We start from the raw sequence: 21,782 nt of genomic DNA on the forward strand, positions 1-21,782 counted from the left end.
AATGTTTAAGAAATCTAAAAATGACATATATAGATGTTTTTTATTGTTAAAAACCTTGTTTTGATGTCATAACCTCAACATTCTTAAAATAAAAATCCACTTCAAATGAAATATCAAAGTATTCACAACATACATTTTCGTTTAATGTTTTTACGTCCCTTACTTCTCTACATTACAACTCGTATACTCTATTATATATAAATTGTGCCAATAAACAACGGATAAAGAAATCATAATGCAGTTTACTATCGTATTGTTTACAGAACTTCACATCGTAAAGTGATGATGTCAATATCAAAAGTATAAGTTGTTATCTTGTAGACGCAGAAATAAAAATATAATAATTGTATGTTTAAGACAAATGTATATTTATAAAGTTATATCTGTGCCAGGAATCTAATATTAATCACTCTACTAGAACTTTAATAAAAGGTAAACAATTTATGTGGTAACTTAACCTTTTATATACATTTATTTCTCATAAATATTTAATTTACAATATAAGTACACGAATGTTAATGCGTATAAATTATTGATAATATTATATAAAAAGTGTTTTAATGATATGATGTAGATGTAATATGTGTATTGTATGACATTTATGTTTCTCACGATTAACATGCATTGTAAATGTTAATATTTGTATATTTATAATGTAAATATCTCTTAATACGTATATAAAATCAGTACCTTGCAATAACAATTTTTAATGTATATTTATTGTACAGCAATAATCACATATCACATATTATGTGTGATAATTGTATTATCTCTATTTAATGTGTAAATCTTTAAACATAAAGATACATGAGTTTAGTCTTATATTTATTTTAGTGTTCTGTGGTGTGACTGAAAAGTGAATAATTTGATAATAACATTTAGTGTATATAATAGTGTATATAATACAATAATCAAAAGCTCAAGGATAAAAATATGGCGTTCGATGAAAAAAGTGCAATAGCTCCTGTGATTATAGAAGAATTAGATGAAAATGCCTTAAATAACATGAATGTTGATATGACAGAATTTATTGAAGCACAAGCTTTAGAAATAGAAAATGTGCCACAAAATGTTATATCAGATGTTTATTCGAGACAAAGTACTTCTGCTATGGATATTACCACAGAAGAAGAAGATCATGATTTATTAATAACTGCAGATGAAGAGGATCAATTAACAAAGCAGTTTTTAAATGGAGAGTTGACATTCTCTGAATATTCTTCTAGAATGGATCAAGATGTAGATTTAGAAACTGCAGAATTTGATTTTTCTAGGTAGTAGCTTAATATGGATCTGTGTATTCTTATAAAATTCCTAGTAAACAAACTTTCTTGTTTTTAGAAATGATTTTGAAAGTGAAGAAGTAGAAACAAATAAAATAATTCAGTCTAAAACGTCAAAGCCACAAAGTGGAGGACAAATACGTCATAAACGGAAAAAGAGGACACTTCCACCTGTTCTGCAAGGTCTTATGGGTGAAGCAAATTTAAGATATGCTAGAGGAGATACAGAATTAGCTGCTCAGATATGTATGGAAATAATCAGGCAGGTGTATTTTTTCAAATGATGATGTGTCATTCCTAAATAATAATAAATAAAGCAATATAAATTCTTCAATGTTTCTATAGACAAGTACCAAGTGCTCCAGAACCATTTCATACATTAGCAATGATATATGAAACGGATCAGCCAGAAAAGTCATTACAGTTTGCTTTGATAGCAGCGCATCTTAATCCAAAAGATGCAGATCAATGGGTGAGATTGGCTAATATGTCTCTTGAAGGTGGAGACATAAAACAAGCTATAACATGTTATAATAAAGCAATTCAGGCAAACCCAAAAGATGTAACTTTATATGAAACAAGAGCTCAACTTTTAGATCGTAATGGAGATAAAAGAGCTTATTTAAAAGGATTTTTGAAGTTAGTTCATCAATTAGAACCTGAAGATGGTCAAAACATAATTAAATATGCTAAAATGTTAGCTAAACGATACATGGAAGAGAACAATAATGAACAAGCACTAGAAGCAATGGAAAATATTTTTTCAAAATGTCCTAGTTTCATTACTCTAGAAGAAGTTAATATCATGACTGAAATACTAATAGCATTAAAAAAGTTTAAAAGAAGTTTAAATATTTTAACCACATACACCAGCATTTGGGTGAAATATAAAACCATTGATGGTACTCAAGACTCTGATTTAATAAAAAAAAGATTTGGAAATGAGAAAAAAGAAGAATTAGAAGATAGCAATATATGTGAAATAGAATCTTGTGGAGTGCCAGATAATGTTGTTGTTGACTTGAAGGCAAAATTTCTTATAACACTTATTGAATTGAATCAGATGAAATTAGCTGAGAATTTTTTACCCAACTTTTATTTAAATGAAAATCCAGAAATTTCTGGCGATCTCTTTTTAGATATAGCTGAAGCTTTAATGGGGAAGAAAGAATTTAAACATGCTTTAATGCTATTAGAACCATTAGTCAATAGTAATAATTATAGTTTAGCTGCAGTATGGTTACGACATGCAGAATGTTGGGTTGGTTGCAAAGACTTAAAAAAAGCAATAAAATCATATGAAGTTGTTAGACAATTATCATCTCAACATTTAGGTGCAAGAACAGCATTAGCTAAGCTGTATAAATTAAAAGGTCAATACAACAAAGCAATAGAAGTTCTTAATCAAGATCCAGAGTCAGATACTTTAGATCCACAAGTAATATATCAAAGGACATTACTCCTTTTCAAAGTAAAAAAGTATGATGAATATTTCCAATCTGGTATGTTACTTTTCTCTAGACATTGCGCAAACATAAGAAACAAAGTTGAATTAAATGCATTAACTAGAGCATATGCAGTACGACAACGTTTGGAAACGTTGCAACTTCATCGACTATCCCGCGGCGAAAAACTTGAAGAAGAAAATGCACCATCATTTCTAAATAATACGGAATTAAGTGAGAAGAAAGAATTTCTCTTACTTTTGCAAATGTGTAAACTGGCTTGTACATTAAAAAAGTATGGATTACTACAAAGAATCTGTTCTAGTGCTTTAACATCTAAAAGATTTGAGAAAAGGAATTCTCATATCATGTTTTTATGCTTACTTTCTTGTATTTATAACAATGATTCTTATCATGGATATAATATTGTACGACAATTAATACGCGTTTGTCAGGAACCAAATTCTTGGAATTTATTAAATATTATTGTGCAAAAAGCAGAAGATTGTAGACACAATAGATTTATCATGCGGCTCCTTGGAAGGGAAGATGTGTTTTCATACTTGCATATAATGCATGCAAACAACTGTCTTATTTCGGGAACATATAAATATGCTCTTAATGATTATATTTCTCTTTTCAAAGTAGTACCCAGTGCCTTATTGGCATTACTTATTGGTGTAACTTTATTACAAATGGCATGCCAGAAATTTTCTGCTAAAAAGAATCAACTTGTAAGTCAAGGTAATTACAGCTGAAAAATAAATTAGAGATTGTAATTTATTTAATATCTTGTTTTAGGAAATATATTCATAAAAAGAGACATCTGAATATTTATTATTTTCTATTCCAGCTATTGCTTTCTTGAAGAAATATTCTCAACTCCGTAACGAAGATGGTGAACAAGAAACATACTACAATATGGGTCGTGCATTTCATCAAATTGGTTTATTACCAGCAGCTGTACAATTTTATAAATTAGTACTCGATAAGGACCCTGGAGATTTAGTTAAAAAGAATTCATATCTTTTAGATTTAAGAAAAGAAGCTGCCTTTAATCTACATCTTATTTATCTACAGTCTGAAAACTATTTATTAGCAAGAATGTATCTTGAAAATTATATTACGATTTAATTTAAGAAAGTTATTTACAGTATATGATTATTATTGTATATGATTTATAAACTTATGTTATGTTGTAAATAAAGATGTAAATATTTTTTATAGAAATTGAACGATTTTTATAAATAAACTATCTCATCTCTTAAATTACATTGATTCTATCTTTCAAATAATTAATGAGTTCTATTCTTTTTTATACAGGAGCAAAATGAATGGAACATTAGCTAGTAAAATTGAATTTGTGGAATTGTGCGGTATATTTGAGAAAATCTCTGAAACAGATACTAGGAAATCACGAATATCTAGGAAAGCTGATATTTTGGAGCAGTTCTTTGAGAAATGTCGTAATATGGGTCGTGAATTAAAAACTGAATATCCAGATATGGTAAAATTTGGAATTTTTAAATTAAAGTTGTTAATGATTATATGTATTAAAATCATAATATTTCAATAAAATTCTTTTACAGGATGTTTCACTCTTTCCTATATTAAGATTAATCTTACCAGATCTTGAACGAGAACGTGAGGCATATAATTTAAAAGAAAAGTCTCTTGCTGATCTTTATATTCGTATATTTTGTTTGGGGAAAAACAGTAAGGATGCAATTAAACTCAAACAGTACAAGTAAGATTATTAATATTTATTTTTTCCTAGTATTAATAGTGTGCTATAATCATAAATCTTAAAAGGAACTAAAATGTTTTAGAACTCCAACTGCAAAAAATATTACACGTTGCAATTTTGCGGATAAAGTTTATTGGGTTTTACAAAATCGTTTTCAACGTGAAGGTTCTCATATCACAATAGAGCAAATCAATTTTATTCTCGATAATCTATCGTTAAAAAGAAATGAAACGTTCAAAGATTTATTAAGGAAATCAAACGCATTAGAGTTCAAATGGATAACACGAATTATTCTAAAAAGTTTGAATCTTGGTATCGGAACGAAAAAGATATTGCAAGGTTTATTTTTTGTATATTACTTTAAAAATATATAAAAAAATATATTTAGAACAATATCATTTAACAGTGACATGTTTTTTTTAGTTTTTCATCCAGATGCAAATTCATTGTTTGATGTATCATCTAATTTGCGACAAATTTGTGACACATTATATGATCCTCAATTGAGGTATCATCATGATATTCAAGTTTTTTCTCATTTTAAGCCTATGTTATTAGAAGAATGTCAAATTGAGAATGTAGAGAAACTTTTTAATGGAAGAAAACAATACTTTGTGCAATGCAAATATGATGGCGAACGATCTCAAATACATATGAAAGATGGCAAATATAAGTATTTTACAAGACAAGGATATGATATTACAAATAAGCCTGGTTTTGGGGAAACTAGTTCTGCAGGTATATATGTGTTGCAACTTGATTAGAATATGTTATATATAAATTAAACTAAATACATATTTTTGTAAAGATGACATGATCTCTATGATGGTACCAAAATTATACATTTCAGGTTTTATGAGCAGTGTATTTGGTCGATTATTAAATCCTCAAATAAAATCAATCATTTTAGATGGTGAATTAATGGGTTGGCATAAAGAAAGGAAATTGTTAGGCTCAAAGGGAATGAACTATGATGTTAAGAAACTCTCAAAAGATAGTCCTTATCAACAATGTTTTGTTGCATTTGATATTATTATGCATAATGATATTTTACTTAATAACGAACCTTATGAAAAAAGACTTGAAATTTTAAAAGATGTATTTAAAGAGGAAGAAGGTTGCCTTTTATTATGTAAATCTACTAAAGTTTCTAGAAGGTAATTGGTTATGATTGGCAGCTTAAGAAAAAAGAAATTTTTACATGTAAATTTATACAATTTCTGCTTTTAAGCGAGGAGTTATGTAAAATATTCAATGAAAGTATTAGGAATAAAGAAGAAGGAATTGTAGTAAAAGAATGTGATAGTAAATATAAACCAAATGTACGAAATGGTGCTGATTGTTATAAAATAAAAGCTGAGGTAATATTCTGTATAATATTTGCTTACATTGTTATAATTTTTTTTTGTTACTATAAATAATAATCTTTTAGTATTCTGAAGGTTTGGTACACGATATAGATTTAATTATTCTTGGCGGCTATTACGGTAAAAAATTCATGGGTTTAGTAAATAGCTTTTTAATGGGCGTAGCTTCTTCTACAAAAACTCCTGGTGAAAATCCTACAAAATTTTTATCTGTAGTATCAGTCAACAGTGGTTTTTCTATGAATACATTGGAAGAACTCGGAAGAATGTTTAAAGATAAGTGGCAAACCGAACGACCGACAAATATTGTGCCTCCCAAGGTGAGTTGACGGAAGTAAATATTCGTTATATTTTAGTATCATTTTAATATGTTAGGTTGAGCCAAATTTATGGATTCGTCCTGAGAATTCCATCATTTTGACCATAAAAGCATCGGAAATGATATGTAGTAATAATTATCCAACCGGATACAGTTTACGATTTCCTAGAGTTACAAGTGTTAGAACTGATAAACCGTGGTATGACGTTTGTACAACTGATAACTTGAAATTATTAATTAAGGTAATAATTAATAATTAATGAACGATTTATTACATGTTATATCATTACAATATAAATAACAAATATTTTTGTTATTTTTAAGGATACGCAACCAATTCAGAAATTAACAAAACGAGAAATACCTTATGAAGATATAGAAGAAGCACGTGAAAGTAAAGTACGTAAGACAAAGAAACAACGTTCAATAAAATATGAAGAGGAATCAATGAAACTAAACATTTATGACAGTCCACCGGTTCATCTTACTCGACTTTTTGACGATAAAGAAATTTGCGTGATAAATGGCGTCGATGAGTTACCTAAAGAACAGATTGAAGAAATTCTTGTGCAACACAGAGCAAATGTTGTACAAAACCCTTTAAAAGAAAATTACTGTATTATTGTTGGTAACGTTAAAACGGTAAATGTGCTATTTACTATCAGCTTTGGATCTTAATTTAACAATTAATACTATTCGAATAGTCGACATATCGAATAAAATTCTTTAGGTAAGAGCAAGTTGCATCATACAAAGTAAAAAGTATGATGTGGTAACATTGGATTGGTTTAGACGAGTTACCAAAAAAGAAAATTGGTCGTCATTACAAGACTTTTTACCATGGGATTTGATATGTAGTCGTGAATCAACAAAACGACGATTAGCACAACATTATGACGATTATTATGATCACTATACTATAGATGCTGACGAAGAGAGTTTACTACGTTCGTTCAAAAAAGTCGAAGATACGGTATCACGTTCATTTACTTATTTTACTAAATCAAATTTCTATGGATAATTTAAATTTTATATAAAATTATTTCAGGAGCAAGATGTTAAATTTGATTATACAGAAATGAAAAAAATAGATCAAGAATTATTTGATAGTGAAATATCGCCTTATTCTCTATTTCGTGGTATCGTGGGATATTTTTATGACTCATCAGATTTATCAAAATTTGAATTTCGTTTTATGGGTGGTACTATTAGAGAAACTATCGACGATTCTGTGACAAATATTTTTATCAATAATAATTCCACCGGTATTGGGCTGCAAAATTTAATTGACAATAAATCCCAGGCATCGTTAACAATTATTAAAAGCGAATGGATCGGAGAGTGCTTTAAACAAAATACAATTATTCCTTATTCTGCATACCTGGTCCAATAAATATTGATAGACTAAGTGATTTTTTAGATATGTATATCTATGTAAATAAAATCAATTCGTTCAAAAATAAATTTATACATTGCATTATATAATTCTACTTTTTTCATCGAAATTAAAGCGATGAATAAGAGTGAAAATATAATTTTAGAATAGAGTCTTTTTAACAAAGAATATCTAACGTACAAGTGTTACGCGTATATTTGTAACATGAACACTGAAAATATATAGATTCATTTTGGCTCATATTTTCGTTAAGTGCTAAAGAAACTGGGTACTAGGTAGAGTGACAGTTGGACAGTTCGCTCATTTAACATCCCGTTTCGAAATATTTCTTCTCGGTTGAAGTCGGCACCCTTGCTGTTCTCGTTTTATTTCATCGGAATGCGTGCAAAATACGAGGCGAAAGGGACGCAGCTGCGACGTTTCCTTTACAAAGCCTGCCATTCAGAGAGATTCTCGAGTAGATTAAGACGAGAGAACTTTGGAAAAAAGACTTTGTATGCACAGACATCGATACGACGTTAAGAGTCATTCTGAAATTCTTTTCAACCTAAACAATCACTCAACTCGTATCATTAATTTGAAAAAGAACTTCGATTCATATTTTACAAACTATGATGATAGTAGTAAGCATATTTTATTTAACTTTCATAAAAGTTATGAAAAACGATACATCACAATAATGTTATAAAGATACATTTTTATCAAATAGAAGAGACGAACATACATTATCTACGAATAATAAGAAAAAGGAAGATCTCTTCATTCAAAAGTCTACGATTACACATAATAAAGCGAAAGAATTCTTTGATCTTTTTTTCACAACAACGAAATTGTAGTTGAGATATTTGGCAAAGATGTATATCGTGGCATTGCCTGATGTATGTATAGTGTTAACCATTGCAGATATCTCGTTAGCGTAAAGGAAGGTTTCGTCTACCAGGTCAGAACATAATATATGAATATGACTGACGTTCGTGTCCGTAGAAGATCTACTTATAGACTCTTCACCTACGGACACGACGCATATTAATCGAGTTTCAGATTTTCCAAACGTCCAACGGGACGCGTCGCTCCTTTGCACCACGTCCAATTTATTCACGGAGTTTCAGTGCTAACTCGGTACCTGCCAATTACGTGTACTCGTTACTGTTGTTGCTTACGTTTCATCGTCACACGATAAATTTATGATTTAACCGAGTTCACGCTTGAATTATGTCTTTATCGATGGTTCTGCTAAAAGAATAGAGCATGCCACAAATGTTACTTTACCAACGTTGTTGCGTGGACTTTCTATTTAAATAATATCGAGGCATAAATTATGATTGTGATTTCTTCACGTGTTCCTATGATTAGAATATACTCCTTACATCAATAATTCTTTTCTTTCTATGCTTTTCATGTAACTGTTCATTTTCTTTCTTTTACTTTTCTAGTCCTAATACATATTCTTAATATTCCATCTAACGTGACGTTCATCCGTGTATATTATTTTCTTCTTCTGTGCACGAAATCCTGGTTTTCTCCGCGACTTTTTAATTTGCCTTGCTTCCTTCTCCGATTCCTCTAAACAATAATCTCTAAATGTCGATAGCGATGACAACGAACAAGAACAGGTAGTGGATGAAAGATACGAACTCGTTCTTTTCTTTGTTTCCGGGTATCTTCTTCTCCATCTGTGAACGTCTGTGCACGAAGAGGAAGAAATCGATTCTTGTTTATGATAAACAGCGTTTCGTGATAATGCCGTCCAAGAATGAAATCGTTTGGACGATGATAAGCTTGATGACGAAGACAACGGAGAAGTAGTATCTATTTTTGCGCTGTTCATATTATGCTTATATTGATCACTCGAAGGCATCGTATAACGTGATGATTTATAGGTTGAACGTTGAGACGTAACTAAATTGTCGTGAACAGGTCTCTTAATAGTACTGGCAGAAGTGGTCGAAGAACTATATAACGAATTCGTCGAATTCCTCGATCTATTGGATCTTCTGTTTTTGAAGATGACCAAAGTCGGTTTCTCTTTATATTGCATCGATTGTGGTTTGAATTTCGACGAACGAGTATCATGAGACGGTGAAAATTTATAATCGGCCATTGAATCAATTTTTTTCTTCGTTCTCAGACATTCATATGGAGAATTATTCCTCTGCGGTTGCAAATTCATAGATAACGTATCGTATCGTGGTTGAAACGAGGAATAGGGCTGCAAATATGAGTAGGATTGTTTTTTACTGCCACTCCATCGGGAATCATCATAATTACGTGCTCTGAAAAGAGAAAATGCATTTTGGTAACGGAGATAAAATTTAGTATTATATTACAGTGTATTGATGAATGTTAAAAAGTGACGTAACTAACTTTGCATCGCAATAACAACTCTGACAAGGACATTTTGGCAGCTTTCTCTGATACGCTGTATTTTTATACCAAGAAACAGGGTAAGTATCTTTCTGTTGCATGTCTGAACTAATTTCAATGTTACGACATGGAAGTTTCTTTTGAAATTTTGTAGCCGATTTATTTATAGAACGTTTTGAATTATATTTTTGCTTTTGTTTCAAAGAGTACACCCGCGTGTTGTCCGAAAAGTTACTTTTGATTCCATCAATGTCCGACTCTTGATGTGAACTAATTTTCTCTGTATTTTTTATTTCTGCTTCAGGAGTCAATTTTAATTCAATGCCCTTTTCAATCTTTAAACAATTTTTTGATGATTTTTTCTTAGCAGTAGACGCACATTTTTTACGTATATCGTAATACAAAATTGAATTCATATAGTCATCTGTATTAGTGGTATCGCCGGAACTTGTGCCACTTGGCGAACATTTTTCACTCGAAGTTTTCTTCGAACGTTCGTGCGATGTATCGATTTTACTAGTTCTACGCGAGCTACTCTTCCTTTCCAAAGCACTAGAGGTATCTTTATGCATGTACATTAAAAAATGTTTCGTATCACTGTCACAAATGTGTTTGAAACTACTCGATTTTCTAATACTTTCGTTCTCTTCGTGTTCAGTTTCAGCTATTCGTAGAGATAATGGAGAGATACTGCAATCACTGCAAGGCTTATTAGGATAAACATACGGAGATTTACATTCTGATTTTAATACCATATCCTTTTCAATCTCTTCCGTCGCATATTTATCATGCTTCTTCGATATTTCTTCTTTATGTTCGTGAGTTATTTTTATGGTTTTTTCTTTCCCGCCTGTATTTTCTCGATGTAGTTTAGCCTCGTTAATATTATTTTCACCATGCACCGATTTATCGCACATTTTCCAATAATCAGAAATAGCCTGTTGAGAAACGCGTAGGTGAACGTAATGTTGCCTGTTCTTTCTTTTTTTCATTAACTTCCGGGGGCATACGAGGCCGCTGCAATGGCGATAAATACAGTGTCTACTTAATCGTTTTCTTCGTACGCTCGTGGTTGATTCTGCGAGCTAATTCGCGTAAAAAATTCTTGTCGTTAATACGATCGCATCCCACTCGAACAATACATTTTCGCTTACCTTGGTTTTCTGATTGAGCAACGTTACACAGCACATGCAATTTACCGATGATACGTCTGCAATCGAAGTAACCACGAGATCACTGAATTGTTGAATCGTGAAAATCATTCACGATGGTAAGACTTACAGCGATTTGCTGGGGAAGTCGAAATTACCATTGTCATTTTTAGGAAAGTCTTTTCCTAATACAAATGCGGTCTTCGATACGATAGCTGGGTCGTTCTCCAGAAAACATTCCCGAATCGTCCTATACCCTAAAAGCCATATGTCACTTTTTAAAATAATACGAAAAAAAGTCTTATCACTGTTGCGGCAGAACGTCCTTACATGTCCAAACGTTTTTTACAGCCGCAAGCATAGGTTTTGATCCGAGCTCTGTATAGAAGACAATAATATTTTTATCGAATTTTTAATATCGTCTTTCAATGAATATTATCGACTGATTTCATGCTTACCCTTCTCTGCAGTCGCATCTGTCTGAACGTCTAAAGGACAGGAATTAGTACTAAGTATTAGAACTTATGATTATGCTATGCACATGATATTGCTGGTCATACGATGCGCGATATCCTTTCGGATATTATAATCAGTTTCATATATCAGTATGTAGACATATATATACATAATAAGAACATTTATCTATTAGTTGACAGAAAAGAAAAGATAACAGGAAAAAATCATGGAAGAAATCTCGCACGTATGACCAACGTGACTCACTTTTCCCCTTTACGCCGTAAGAGTTCTCTTGCTCTTGGTTTGCATAGGCAACTGTATTCCCTGTAACACACGTATTTTTACGATGGTTGTGTTTGCTTTCTCGGTTCGCTCCCTTAGCTGAAAGTTACCTTTCTTTCAGGAAAACCACGTAAAAGAAGAGCATTCCCGTGAAACCCACGATAAACTTGCTTAAGTACCAAACAAAATTATCGGTACAGTGGGGCATCGCTATTGAGCTTGATCACTGGTTGTTCGCCAGCGTTACAACTATGTCAGAAAAATGTAGTATCGGTAATAAACTAAAAATATTCTATCGTTGTATAAATACAGTTTTTCAAGAATTGTATTTCTGAATTGTTATTTACATTTCAGAGTCACTCTTCTTAGAATACCTTTAAAACGTGCGAATATACATCTTCGCAACACATCTTACCTTACATGAATGAAACGATACTTAAAATCGAGAAGTTTTATACTTTTTTCATGAACGATCGCGTTAAAAATATCGTAACGTCGCTGCTACGTAAATTTTACCATATATTTGGAACTATTCGGGAAGGTTAATTGCTTATTGTCGCGATATTTTGTTTGTTTAATTTATCGTTTGAATTTTGAATTACATAACATGTTTGTAACTTCGAGGCCCACACGTTTCGTTCCACTTCCGACGAGCGCGCATTTGAGAGGCACGCGCGAGAATTTCAACCGTGGGGGACTTTTGCAATTGTTAAATCGATGGATTTATTAATTTTTGTATACCAGGATTTCGGGTTACCGTGTTTCGCGTACAGCCCCCAGGACGCGAACAAATGCAAAGTGTGTCGACTTGCAAATGTCGAAAAGTTGTCAAAAAGCCAAGAACATTGCCTACTTTTGATACTCGATTTTCAATTTTACCATTCCCCCTTCTTTTTTTAATACGATTCTAAAATAGTTTTAAAGTTACTTTTAATCCTAAAGTGAATTAGGAGAAAACGTTTTCGTTTCTTTTCTCTCTTTTTCCACCTATTTCACGCTCTCATCTTATCTCGTTATTAATAATTCTTGTTAAAATTCTTGGTTCGTTGAGCACGTTGTTCTCGCAAGGACAGTCTCGAGGAGGGCCAATCTTAGCTATGGATATTCCGAGGTGCAACATCTCTTCATCTTCAGTCACGCATCTTCAACGAGGGTCCACCGCGGGCAAACGATGGGGAGATGTTGAATGACCTGTCAACATATTTGCCGTACTGACAACACCCTCGAGCAAAGCTGTCCATGTCCGATAGGAAAAACGGAGAAACGTCTAAAGTGACACCCCTTCGTTCCACGCTCATTAGGGCAAATTCCTCGGTACGTTTCACGCGTGCCTATCGGCGTCGATGTAAATTTAAACTTGTCCGATCGTTCGCTCCTTTCATCGTCTGCGAAGAAAAAGAAATTCCTTTAACAGGCATTACCGTTCTTTTAAGAGAACGATCTTTCCTTCATCGACATTCGAATTTTATATCTTGGTACTTCACTTAAGTGACTAGTCGAATACGAATCTTTTGAGAGTTACAGTTTATACGTGGAAAATGGCTACTAAAGTTCACCCGTGGGGACGTCATCGAATGTCCAAGAAGACGAGATCGCTTTCGGTTACAACTAAAAATATAATATCGTTCGAGTATCGGGAAGCGAAGGATAGTGCAATCTTCCTGCCCCTTTTCGTCCTATTCCGTACTGCAAAAATAGAAGAGAGAGAATCACGTTCGGCTAACAACGGTACACACCGCCAGCTGCGGCCACATGGCATTCTTTCTGTGATCTTGCTTTAAGAGCTCGTTAATACGATCCTCTCGGATGTTGCCAACGCACAGTTAATATTAGTTTCGAGTATGTTTTCTTAACGTATGAGTGTTCTTTCGACTCCGGCAGCAGTTAAGTGCTGGAGAAACCTGAATGTTATGTTCTTCCCTTGTCTTGGATAAAAATCTATATACTCTGACGGATGGAGAGGAAGCGTCAGGTTTAGGTTTCAAAGGGAAACTAAACAGAACTTTATATGCCATTTCTTCTTTTCTACAAATTGATATATAAATTACAAAATACGATACTTGTTAATCGTTGTATTTCGATTCTTAAATTCTCGGAAATAGTATACTTGAAGCGTAAAGATGAACGAATACAGGAATCATTTATTTTAATCTGGACGATGATAAATCGATGCGTCTCATTCAAATTGTTTTTGTCGGTAAGGGTAAATAAGCACGCGCATTTCTGTTGCCCGCAAGGAGTCATGCTCGATAAATCTTAGCCGTTTTGTATAAAACCGCTCTCTGTGCCTATTTGCTTACGGAAGATCCGTAGGATTCCGTCACGGTGGCCGTAATCAAAGAAGTTGTACGGGTTTAACGAAGATCTTTGCCTTTTTCTCGAGGTGATACAAGTTGACAGTAATAAGAAGAACGAGATCCAAGCTGGCCTCGATTGGCTCCTGGTCCACAAAAGTGGCGGAGTTACATCGCGTTTCGAGCCAATCCCAACATGTTCCTTCTCTAAAAATACATTTTGAATTGGTAGGAGGAGATGCGGAGACACCTCCTTCGACAGAGGGAAAAAGATTCCACTATGTATATAACTCATTCAACAGTGTACACTGACTGTTTCATCGGGTAGAATCTTACAGGAAGCTGGAAACAAGGGAAATTGACGGGTGTTTCGCGAGATATATCGGCGAACGAGTTTAAATTCACGTGATTTCTTCCATGTACGAAATATACACGAATTTTGTCACTAGCTAATATTTAACTTCGTCACATTTATTAACGAACCGATCGTGCTGAAGAATCGATAATCCATAAACCTAGTGATTATTAGAAACTTTTTGAATCTCTTTGTAAATATGAAATGCTGTACCAACATAGACTGCACAACCTATAATCCCAACAATAATTCTTATAATATTCCACGAATAAATTTTATGCGATAGAAACAAGAAATAGTAATTATTCGTGGAAATCTTGAAGAAGATATACTCTCTGTACGGAGTATCACAACGATTTAAGATGAAGACCGAAAGCGGTAATTCGACTCAAGTGAATACCGGAATCGAGCAACGCTTGAGGAGTCCAAAGTGCGCTAGATGTAGGAACCACGGTGTAATTTCCGGACTGAAGGGTCACAAAAGATCGTGTGCGTGGAAGGACTGTCGTTGTCCTTGCTGTTTGCTGGTGGTCGAGAGGCAACGGGTGATGGCCGCTCAAGTTGCACTCAGAAGACAACAACAGGCTCAAGGAAATTTCTTCGGTGAAAACGTTTCGAGCGTTTGTCACACCCCGATTGATACGTCTGCTTCGCCGTATCTACTGAAAACAGATCAAACACCAGTCTGTCGAAGAGGGAAGAATATTCAACGTCATCAGTTACATTTTACGCAAACCAGCATTAGCGTAACCCAAGGATTCTATGGATTGAAAACGATTCATGGTTTACCTGCAGCATGTTAGTATTTATAGTTAGTATTTATATAGTAAATCAATAGAAAGAAAACGTATCTTTAATTTCAATTTTCTCGCGTTTGAATTGTTATTCTTTTCCTATTTTATGGTCTTCCTTGATTTTACATGTATTCTTTGATATTATTTGAACTACAAGAAGAGGAGGATTCATAGGTAGTCGTAAAAAGTATCGCACGTATGGCGACAGCTGTTTTTAACATACGTAAAACTCTGAAGAACCGTAAATAATACTTTATTATCGTCGATTAACTATTTGCTATGATATTAGCATTTCTTATTCGGTATTTTTGTACATTGATAGCATATTTTTATTACAGTTACCGCAGACGCTCCATTATTGAATGGTTTGTCACAAAATCAGGAATACAAACAAGAATCCGAAGGTTCGAAAAAAATACAACCCTTCCCAAGTATGTATTCCACGATCCCGTGGTTCGAACAGGTCGCGGAACCTCGTAAGATGAAGAAAAGTTTTAACAATTTTACTTCCTCTGTGAACGATCAAAAGAATATTTCTGCTGCTAAAAGTGCACCTTGTTTGGAGAAGAAATCGACGATCTCTTTTAGCGTAGAATCTATCATTGGAACAAAGTGATGAATGATTGTTCTATATGAAATTGCATTTCATTATTGTAAATAGGAATTTTTATGAATTGATAAATCTTATTGGCATATACTTATGGGCAGTAATTATGATATAAGTGAACAATTTTCAAAAATTTAAATTATTTTCTTACGAAATGCAATCTATATGTGCTTGTAAATCTTTCTTTTTTAAGTATTACTTTAAGAATTATACATATCTTTCCAATTAACAAATTTCTAATTTGTTACATATACATACATAAGATACATCATTGTATATTAATATTACAATAAACTCTTACATAAAATCAGATTTAATTATATAAAACTTGAATATTATGCCATTTTCATTTATTATTGCAAATATTTTAAACATATCAGAAAAGTTCAACCAGGAAAACAAATAAATATAGTATGTCCTAAGATTATATGTATCAAACTAATAGATCTATGTGAATACATAGAAACATATTCTGTGAATACATACAAATTTATATGATCATGTAAGCTTATTTAACAATAATTCTGCATAATTTTATGAAAAGTATTTGAATCAATTTTATCAATCCTGTCTCTCTCTTTTTCATACATTATATACAATAAATTATACACTGATATGCTTGTTATTTATCATTTTCGAGTGTTTTACTACAGCGTTTCATATATTCGTCCATCTCAGAAAAATCAAACAAGGTAGTATGAATTATTTCATATAAAATACTTGGCCATTTGTTTTCGAGTAGTTGTAACTTTTGTATTGCATCTACAGTAAGGTTTATTAAATTTAGTAAATGTATTTTTCCTCTGTGTCTCCAAATAAGATCTTCCTGCAGTTAAAAGCAGTTATTTAAAAATTCAAATTGAATTGAATTTAAATTTTTTTTTCATCCTAAAAATATTTATCGAATAGTTGATTACCTGTGTTACACTTCCTTTTCTCCATTGCAATGCTTCCTTAGCAACAACGCTTCTTAGAGCTGGATCACTGTTAAGTAAAAATTGTTTGGCAGTAATTTCTCCAGTTTGCCTTTGCACTTTTTCTAAATGAAGTCTTTGTAATAAAGGTTGTAATAAAGACTCTGGCAGTGAACACATCACAATATCAACAAGACCAGCATATTCTTCATTTGCTGAATCAATTTCTTCATTTGTGACCTATGAAAAAAAAAATTATTAATTCTATTAATATGAATGAGTAATTCTTGGCTTTTAATATTGTTATACAGACTTATAAGAAAAGTTAAGGAATAATTACTTCTTTTCCATTAATAATTTTTAAGCCCCAGTGAGCTAGCCGAAATATAGCATAAACTTTCCAATCCTTTGATATAATTGGATTTCCAGTTTCTATATGAATACTTGTTAATCCCTGCACTTCAGCTAATGCATTGAGCTGTCCAAGATAGCTAATATTAGTTTCCTTGAACATAAAATGTTCTAAATTTGGAAATCTATTTTTTATTTTACACAACACTTTGGCTACATCATTAAACTGTACATAATTAAATTTAACTATATTAACGTCTTGAGCTTTTGAAGAGTCCCAAAGTCGATCAATAAAACGTAATGCACCTTGACCATAAATATTCAAACAACGGCCAACTATTTCTATTAAATAATCCCCTCCTATAAAATAATAAAGATATAAGAGTAATAACATAATACAGATATTATAATTGCCTCATACCTTGTTCTCTTTCTTTTAATGTATTTTGTAATGGTATTGGACTTGGTGGTGTAACGGCTTTATGCTTAGCTCTAGCAGCTGCTGCTTTATTACTTTTATAACATACTATTTTTTTCCCTTGTGCACTCTTCACCTTGTTCTTGTCTTTTTCTACATTTTTATATTTTTGCAATATATTTTTAGTAGTAGATGAGGTACTAAGATCACTCAATACCGACTTACAACTATCAATGCTATTAGTTTTAGAACTTAAAGAACAATATCCAGAAGAATCAATGCTTGATTTTGATTGACAATCAATTAGACCATGCTGATTGTGAAACTGTGTACTTTGAGATATTTTCGATAGATCTTGTTTCTCATTCATTAACAGCTTAGAAGACTTCAATATTTCATAAGGCTGATCATCCTCTTCATCAGCTATTTCTGATGATGGGAAAACATTAATGGAATCAAATGTTTCATTATTAACAATTTTACTAACATCATGTGATGAAGCATAATTATTGGAGTTTAAGAAATGAGAGTTTAAACAACTTTGCAAATTTTCATGACCTTCTAGAGTCTCTGAATCACTATTTGATGTACTCTCAGTGTCGCTTTCGGTTTTCGTCTTTGTTAAATCTTTTTTTATTTTCTCACCAAATTTATTGTTTATTAAACTATCTACAATAGAATCTAAAATTGGTGGAAGTTTAAATTCTAGTGGATATGCTTTAGTTGTATCTTTTAATCGAAATAAATTATCGCTAGAATTACTTCTTTTCTTTATATTTATCTTTGTTGCCTCTATATTTTCATTTATAGATGTTAAACTCCCAAAACCTTTCGACTTTACTTTTTCTAAGTTCTTAGGTTTTAATATATTGAATTTATTTGATTTCTGAATTTGCACTGTATTAATATTACTATTTCGAATATTGTTTTTATTATTGCTATTATTTGTGGATGATCTGGAATGACATCTGAGAAGTTCCCAACTTATTTTAGCATTTGATATAATTTCCTCTCTTCGAGCATTCATACAAACTTGTGCACTAAGGTTTAAAAAGGTTGAATTACTTTGTTCCTTCGTTGTTCTCCATGCCACAGCAGCTCTTCGGATTTGTTCAGTGATTGGCATAGCTGATAAAAATTGTAAATTTGGTAGATATGATACAAGGAAAGAAACATAATCCCCATTCAATGTTACAGGATTTCCATCAATTGTTATTTCTCTAAGCTGTAACGCTTTAACAAGATTTCCTATATCTTCAATTCTAAAATATATAATATTCAACATATAATTATCAAGTGTATTGCTATAACTACATCATGCATCATATCTTTTATATATGATTATAAAATGCTTACTTGTAAATATCATTATTGCTTAAATATAATTTTTGCAGTTGTGGTGTTTCATCAAAACCTAATAATTTTTTAATTTTATTACGCCTGAGGTTTAATTCTTTTAATGATGCTAAACCTTGAAAATCATGGTATCCTATTGTTTTAATATTATTTCCAGCTAAATTTAATACTTTTAAGGATACAAGATTATTTAAATCCGAAATTTGTACAATTTGATTGCCATGTAGGTCTAAAACTTCCAGTTTAGAAAGTTGCTTTAATCCTTCAATTCTTTTTATTCTATTCTTTCCAATCAATAATACTCTTAAATTCTCTAATATTTCAAAATTACATATTCTTTCAATTTGATTATCATACAGATCAAGAAACACCAATTTTGTTAACTGAGAGAAATTACAGTTTTCAATCTTTGTAAGAAGATTATGTTGAAGAGATAATAAACGTAAACGTGGCTCCCCAATTATGTTTGGAAAAGAGGTAAGTCCTCGTCTATCAAGACATATTCTGTCAGGACTTTTCTCTTTTTCTGCAGATGTTCTTGTTGCCATGACAGTCTTCCCTTCGCTTGTCCATTGTAAAGTAACTGCATTAGAACCATCGATCTTATCATGTTCTATGTTAAATGGAGAATCTGTTGGACTATATGTAAAACTTATATACAAAGCTTTAAACATTTTTAATACCAAAGTCATAAATAATTTTTAATTAAAAAGTAAATACCTGAATAAATTATAACGGCGTTTAAATAACTTTGGTGGTATAGGAGCTCCAGGTAAAATAGGTAAAGCAGGAGCAATTGTCAAGAAATTATTGTTTTCTTGATTTTCTGTATGACTAGCTATTGGTTCTCCTTTAATTCCTTTTATAGCAAAACCTACTGTTTTTGACTAAAACATTAAATAACATTATTTCAATTATCCTATAATATAAATCAAAAGAGATATGATGTAAAGAGAAAATTAATGTAAAGATAAAGGTATGAATTAAAAATCGTTCTTTATGAGATATGCAATATGCTCTATCATTTTACGATAAAACCTACCCGCGTTACTCTATCGCTGCTTACTGGCATTACATAACCGAAACATAAATGAATAAGTTAGTATATTGTTCCACAGAATCATAAAATTAATTTGAATCATTTAAAAGAATATTGATATGGTCATAGTCTATAGTTAGTTACTAAGGATTTTTTATTAAATCGTGGTAAAACTAAGTCTAACATAAGCCTAACGATTATTGTTTGTCATTGCGCATTTGATTTATTACCGTTGTCAACATTTAAAAGTTCCGCGTAATGAAATAACTATAGCAAAGAATAACTATCATAGATGTAACTGCATTAATTGCGGCCACGACGATCGTACAAACAGGTTTTGACACTCGCTAGGGGAAACCATCCGAAAATTGAGTTGTGTCTAATCGTGAAAAATCAACATGGAAGATAACGAAGTTCTCGTTCTTGCGAGACAGACAGAGATGAATAGAGTATTTCTGTCTCTGTCTAAGATATTAATAGTATGTTACGCATGCACAGAACGTGAACTTCCTTGTATTCCATGTTGATATTTCATGATTCAATTTTCGAACGATTTCTTCAATGCTTTCGACATATGAGTGTCGATACTCGTTTATATCATCGTGGTTAATACCATGTCTCTCTTATCTATTTTGCGATTACCTAGAATTACAGAAAATATTATTGCAATACAATATACGATACAAGTGAAAAATTATGCAGGTAAAAATACATTTTAGTAAAATCATTATGTATAAGTTTAACATTCTATGTTCATATCAAAAATAGAGGTTATGTCACATATGTTATATTGTTTAATTTACAAAGATTGTTACTTCCTGTTACAAAATTTGTTTTTCTAAATACTTATATATTCATTTTTGTCAAATGGTTTCATAAATACATTGTTTTATTTTTTAGTTGATAAAAAGAAGATAAAAGGAACTAAACAAAAAATAGAGTTACCAGTTGAAGAAGATGTCAATAAATTATTGAATTATGTATGTGGATCAAACATTTATAAAGAAGGAGAAGATATAAAATTAAAGCCAGATTCTGAATATCCTGAATGGTTGTGGAAAATCAGAACTGAACCATTGAAATTAGCAGATTTAGACCCAAACACAAAACAGTATTGGAGATATATACGTAAAATGACACAGATAAGAAACAATAAAATCATGAAAAACAAACAATTCTAAAAATTTTATAAATTCCAAATCTATAATAATATTTCATTTGATCTTCTTCATTTTCATTACAATAATTTAGTAGCAGATAATTTTATTAAAATATTGTTAGAATCTTATGAAATGTATGTATATATATAAATAAAACTGTATTTATAAAAATTATGTGAGTTTTGAACTGTACTCTTATAAATCTTATAGTATCATGTTTAAGATTGTGTTCATAAGTGTGTAAATAATATAAACTTCCTATATAACACAGTAAAATGATAAATGGTACATATTTACGCTTTTTATCAGATATTTTTGCGCGCGAAATTTGTTGGAAAAGTATCATCCGACAGTAAAATCAACTTTCATAATATTTAATTTAGAACAATCACGGATTCGCGAATTCTTCGGAAACAACTGATAAGTAATGCAACGTGAGGAAATACTGAGACATCGTGTTCAAACTAATTGTTTTCCATAATATTATATACAATACTTGCAAATGTAATATTTACAATTTTCGCATCTTTGACACCACGTTATCGTTGATTTAGACATCAGTGAATACGTTTGCGCTAACTTCATCATAATGTTTTCTTCGTACAAAGGAACTGTCATATTTAACATAGTTGTGGAGTGGTGGAGGATATGCAACGATACAAGGCGAAAAGACAAACTGCGATA

At 31.7% G+C, this 21,782-nt stretch overlaps 5 protein-coding genes across 13 annotated transcripts; 3 read left to right on the forward strand and 2 right to left on the reverse strand.

Annotated features, from left to right (window-relative positions):
- The first annotated feature begins 293 nt into the window (after positions 1 to 293).
- On the forward strand, positions 294 to 7,640 carry LOC122567422 (DNA ligase 4-like). 2 transcript variants are annotated; one of them, XM_043725897.1, is made up of 12 exons: positions 295 to 432; positions 4,052 to 4,235; positions 4,318 to 4,475; positions 4,558 to 4,814; positions 4,899 to 5,213; positions 5,326 to 5,632; positions 5,707 to 5,836; positions 5,908 to 6,162; positions 6,218 to 6,403; positions 6,486 to 6,803; positions 6,892 to 7,134; positions 7,210 to 7,640. In XM_043725897.1, the coding sequence occupies exons 2-12, from the start codon at positions 4,059 to 4,061 to the stop codon at positions 7,552 to 7,554; spliced, it is 2,691 nt and encodes an 896-aa protein (XP_043581832.1). In that variant the 5' UTR covers positions 295 to 432; positions 4,052 to 4,058; the 3' UTR covers positions 7,555 to 7,640. The 2 variants fall into 2 exon arrangements, with proteins under 2 accessions (XP_043581833.1, XP_043581832.1); XM_043725898.1 differs by lacking the exons at positions 4,052 to 4,235; positions 4,318 to 4,475; positions 4,558 to 4,814; ... (6 more) ...; positions 6,892 to 7,134; positions 7,210 to 7,640 and adding exons at positions 835 to 1,274; positions 1,342 to 1,545; positions 1,629 to 3,472; positions 3,582 to 3,934 and having other exon boundaries at positions 294 to 432.
- A 193-nt stretch (positions 7,641 to 7,833) lies between these two features.
- Positions 7,834 to 16,154, forward strand: LOC122567311. Of its 2 annotated transcripts, none has more exons than XM_043725680.1 (3): positions 7,834 to 8,676; positions 14,746 to 15,257; positions 15,592 to 16,154. In XM_043725680.1, exons 2-3 carry the CDS (start codon positions 14,822 to 14,824, stop codon positions 15,867 to 15,869), a joined length of 714 nt encoding a protein of 237 aa, XP_043581615.1. In that variant the 5' UTR covers positions 7,834 to 8,676; positions 14,746 to 14,821; the 3' UTR covers positions 15,870 to 16,154. The 2 variants fall into 2 exon arrangements, with proteins under 2 accessions (XP_043581615.1, XP_043581614.1); XM_043725679.1 differs by lacking the exon at positions 7,834 to 8,676 and adding an exon at positions 9,887 to 10,001.
- Positions 8,670 to 11,970, reverse strand: LOC122567309. 3 transcript variants are annotated; one of them, XM_043725675.1, is made up of 8 exons: positions 11,921 to 11,970; positions 11,793 to 11,852; positions 11,531 to 11,560; positions 11,403 to 11,450; positions 11,231 to 11,329; positions 11,076 to 11,131; positions 9,922 to 11,006; positions 8,670 to 9,830 (listed from the first exon to the last, which is right to left on the reverse strand). In XM_043725675.1, the coding sequence occupies exons 4-8, from the start codon at positions 11,431 to 11,433 to the stop codon at positions 8,993 to 8,995; spliced, it is 2,109 nt and encodes a 702-aa protein (XP_043581610.1). In that variant the 5' UTR covers positions 11,434 to 11,450; positions 11,531 to 11,560; positions 11,793 to 11,852; positions 11,921 to 11,970; the 3' UTR covers positions 8,670 to 8,992. The 3 variants fall into 3 exon arrangements, with proteins under 3 accessions (XP_043581610.1, XP_043581611.1, XP_043581612.1); XM_043725676.1 differs by lacking the exons at positions 11,531 to 11,560; positions 11,793 to 11,852; positions 11,921 to 11,970 and having other exon boundaries at positions 11,203 to 11,329; positions 11,403 to 11,457; XM_043725677.1 differs by lacking the exons at positions 11,403 to 11,450; positions 11,531 to 11,560; positions 11,793 to 11,852; positions 11,921 to 11,970 and having other exon boundaries at positions 9,922 to 10,938; positions 11,076 to 11,336.
- Positions 13,060 to 21,750, reverse strand: LOC122567308 (leucine-rich repeat-containing protein 49). Of its 4 annotated transcripts, none has more exons than XM_043725672.1 (7): positions 19,942 to 20,146; positions 19,620 to 19,786; positions 18,900 to 19,538; positions 17,547 to 18,805; positions 17,115 to 17,485; positions 16,778 to 17,014; positions 13,060 to 13,195 (listed from the first exon to the last, which is right to left on the reverse strand). In XM_043725672.1, the coding sequence occupies exons 1-7, from the start codon at positions 19,969 to 19,971 to the stop codon at positions 13,142 to 13,144; spliced, it is 2,757 nt and encodes a 918-aa protein (XP_043581607.1). In that variant the 5' UTR covers positions 19,972 to 20,146; the 3' UTR covers positions 13,060 to 13,141. The 4 variants fall into 4 exon arrangements, with proteins under 4 accessions (XP_043581607.1, XP_043581609.1, XP_043581606.1 ...); XM_043725674.1 differs by lacking the exons at positions 13,060 to 13,195; positions 19,942 to 20,146 and adding exons at positions 16,194 to 16,686; positions 21,614 to 21,750; XM_043725671.1 differs by lacking the exons at positions 13,060 to 13,195; positions 19,942 to 20,146 and adding exons at positions 16,194 to 16,686; positions 20,169 to 20,296.
- On the forward strand, positions 20,419 to 21,183 carry LOC122567314 (39S ribosomal protein L54, mitochondrial). Of its 2 annotated transcripts, none has more exons than XM_043725683.1 (2): positions 20,419 to 20,640; positions 20,836 to 21,183. In XM_043725683.1, exons 1-2 carry the CDS (start codon positions 20,553 to 20,555, stop codon positions 21,117 to 21,119), a joined length of 372 nt encoding a protein of 123 aa, XP_043581618.1. In that variant the 5' UTR covers positions 20,419 to 20,552; the 3' UTR covers positions 21,120 to 21,183. The 2 variants fall into 2 exon arrangements, with proteins under 2 accessions (XP_043581618.1, XP_043581619.1); XM_043725684.1 differs by having other exon boundaries at positions 20,839 to 21,183.
- Positions 21,751 to 21,782: the final 32 nt, after the last annotated feature.

Source organism: Bombus pyrosoma, linkage group LG5 (genome assembly GCF_014825855.1).
Source record: "Bombus pyrosoma isolate SC7728 linkage group LG5, ASM1482585v1, whole genome shotgun sequence".
NCBI classification, from domain to species: Eukaryota; Metazoa; Arthropoda; class Insecta; order Hymenoptera; family Apidae; genus Bombus; species Bombus pyrosoma.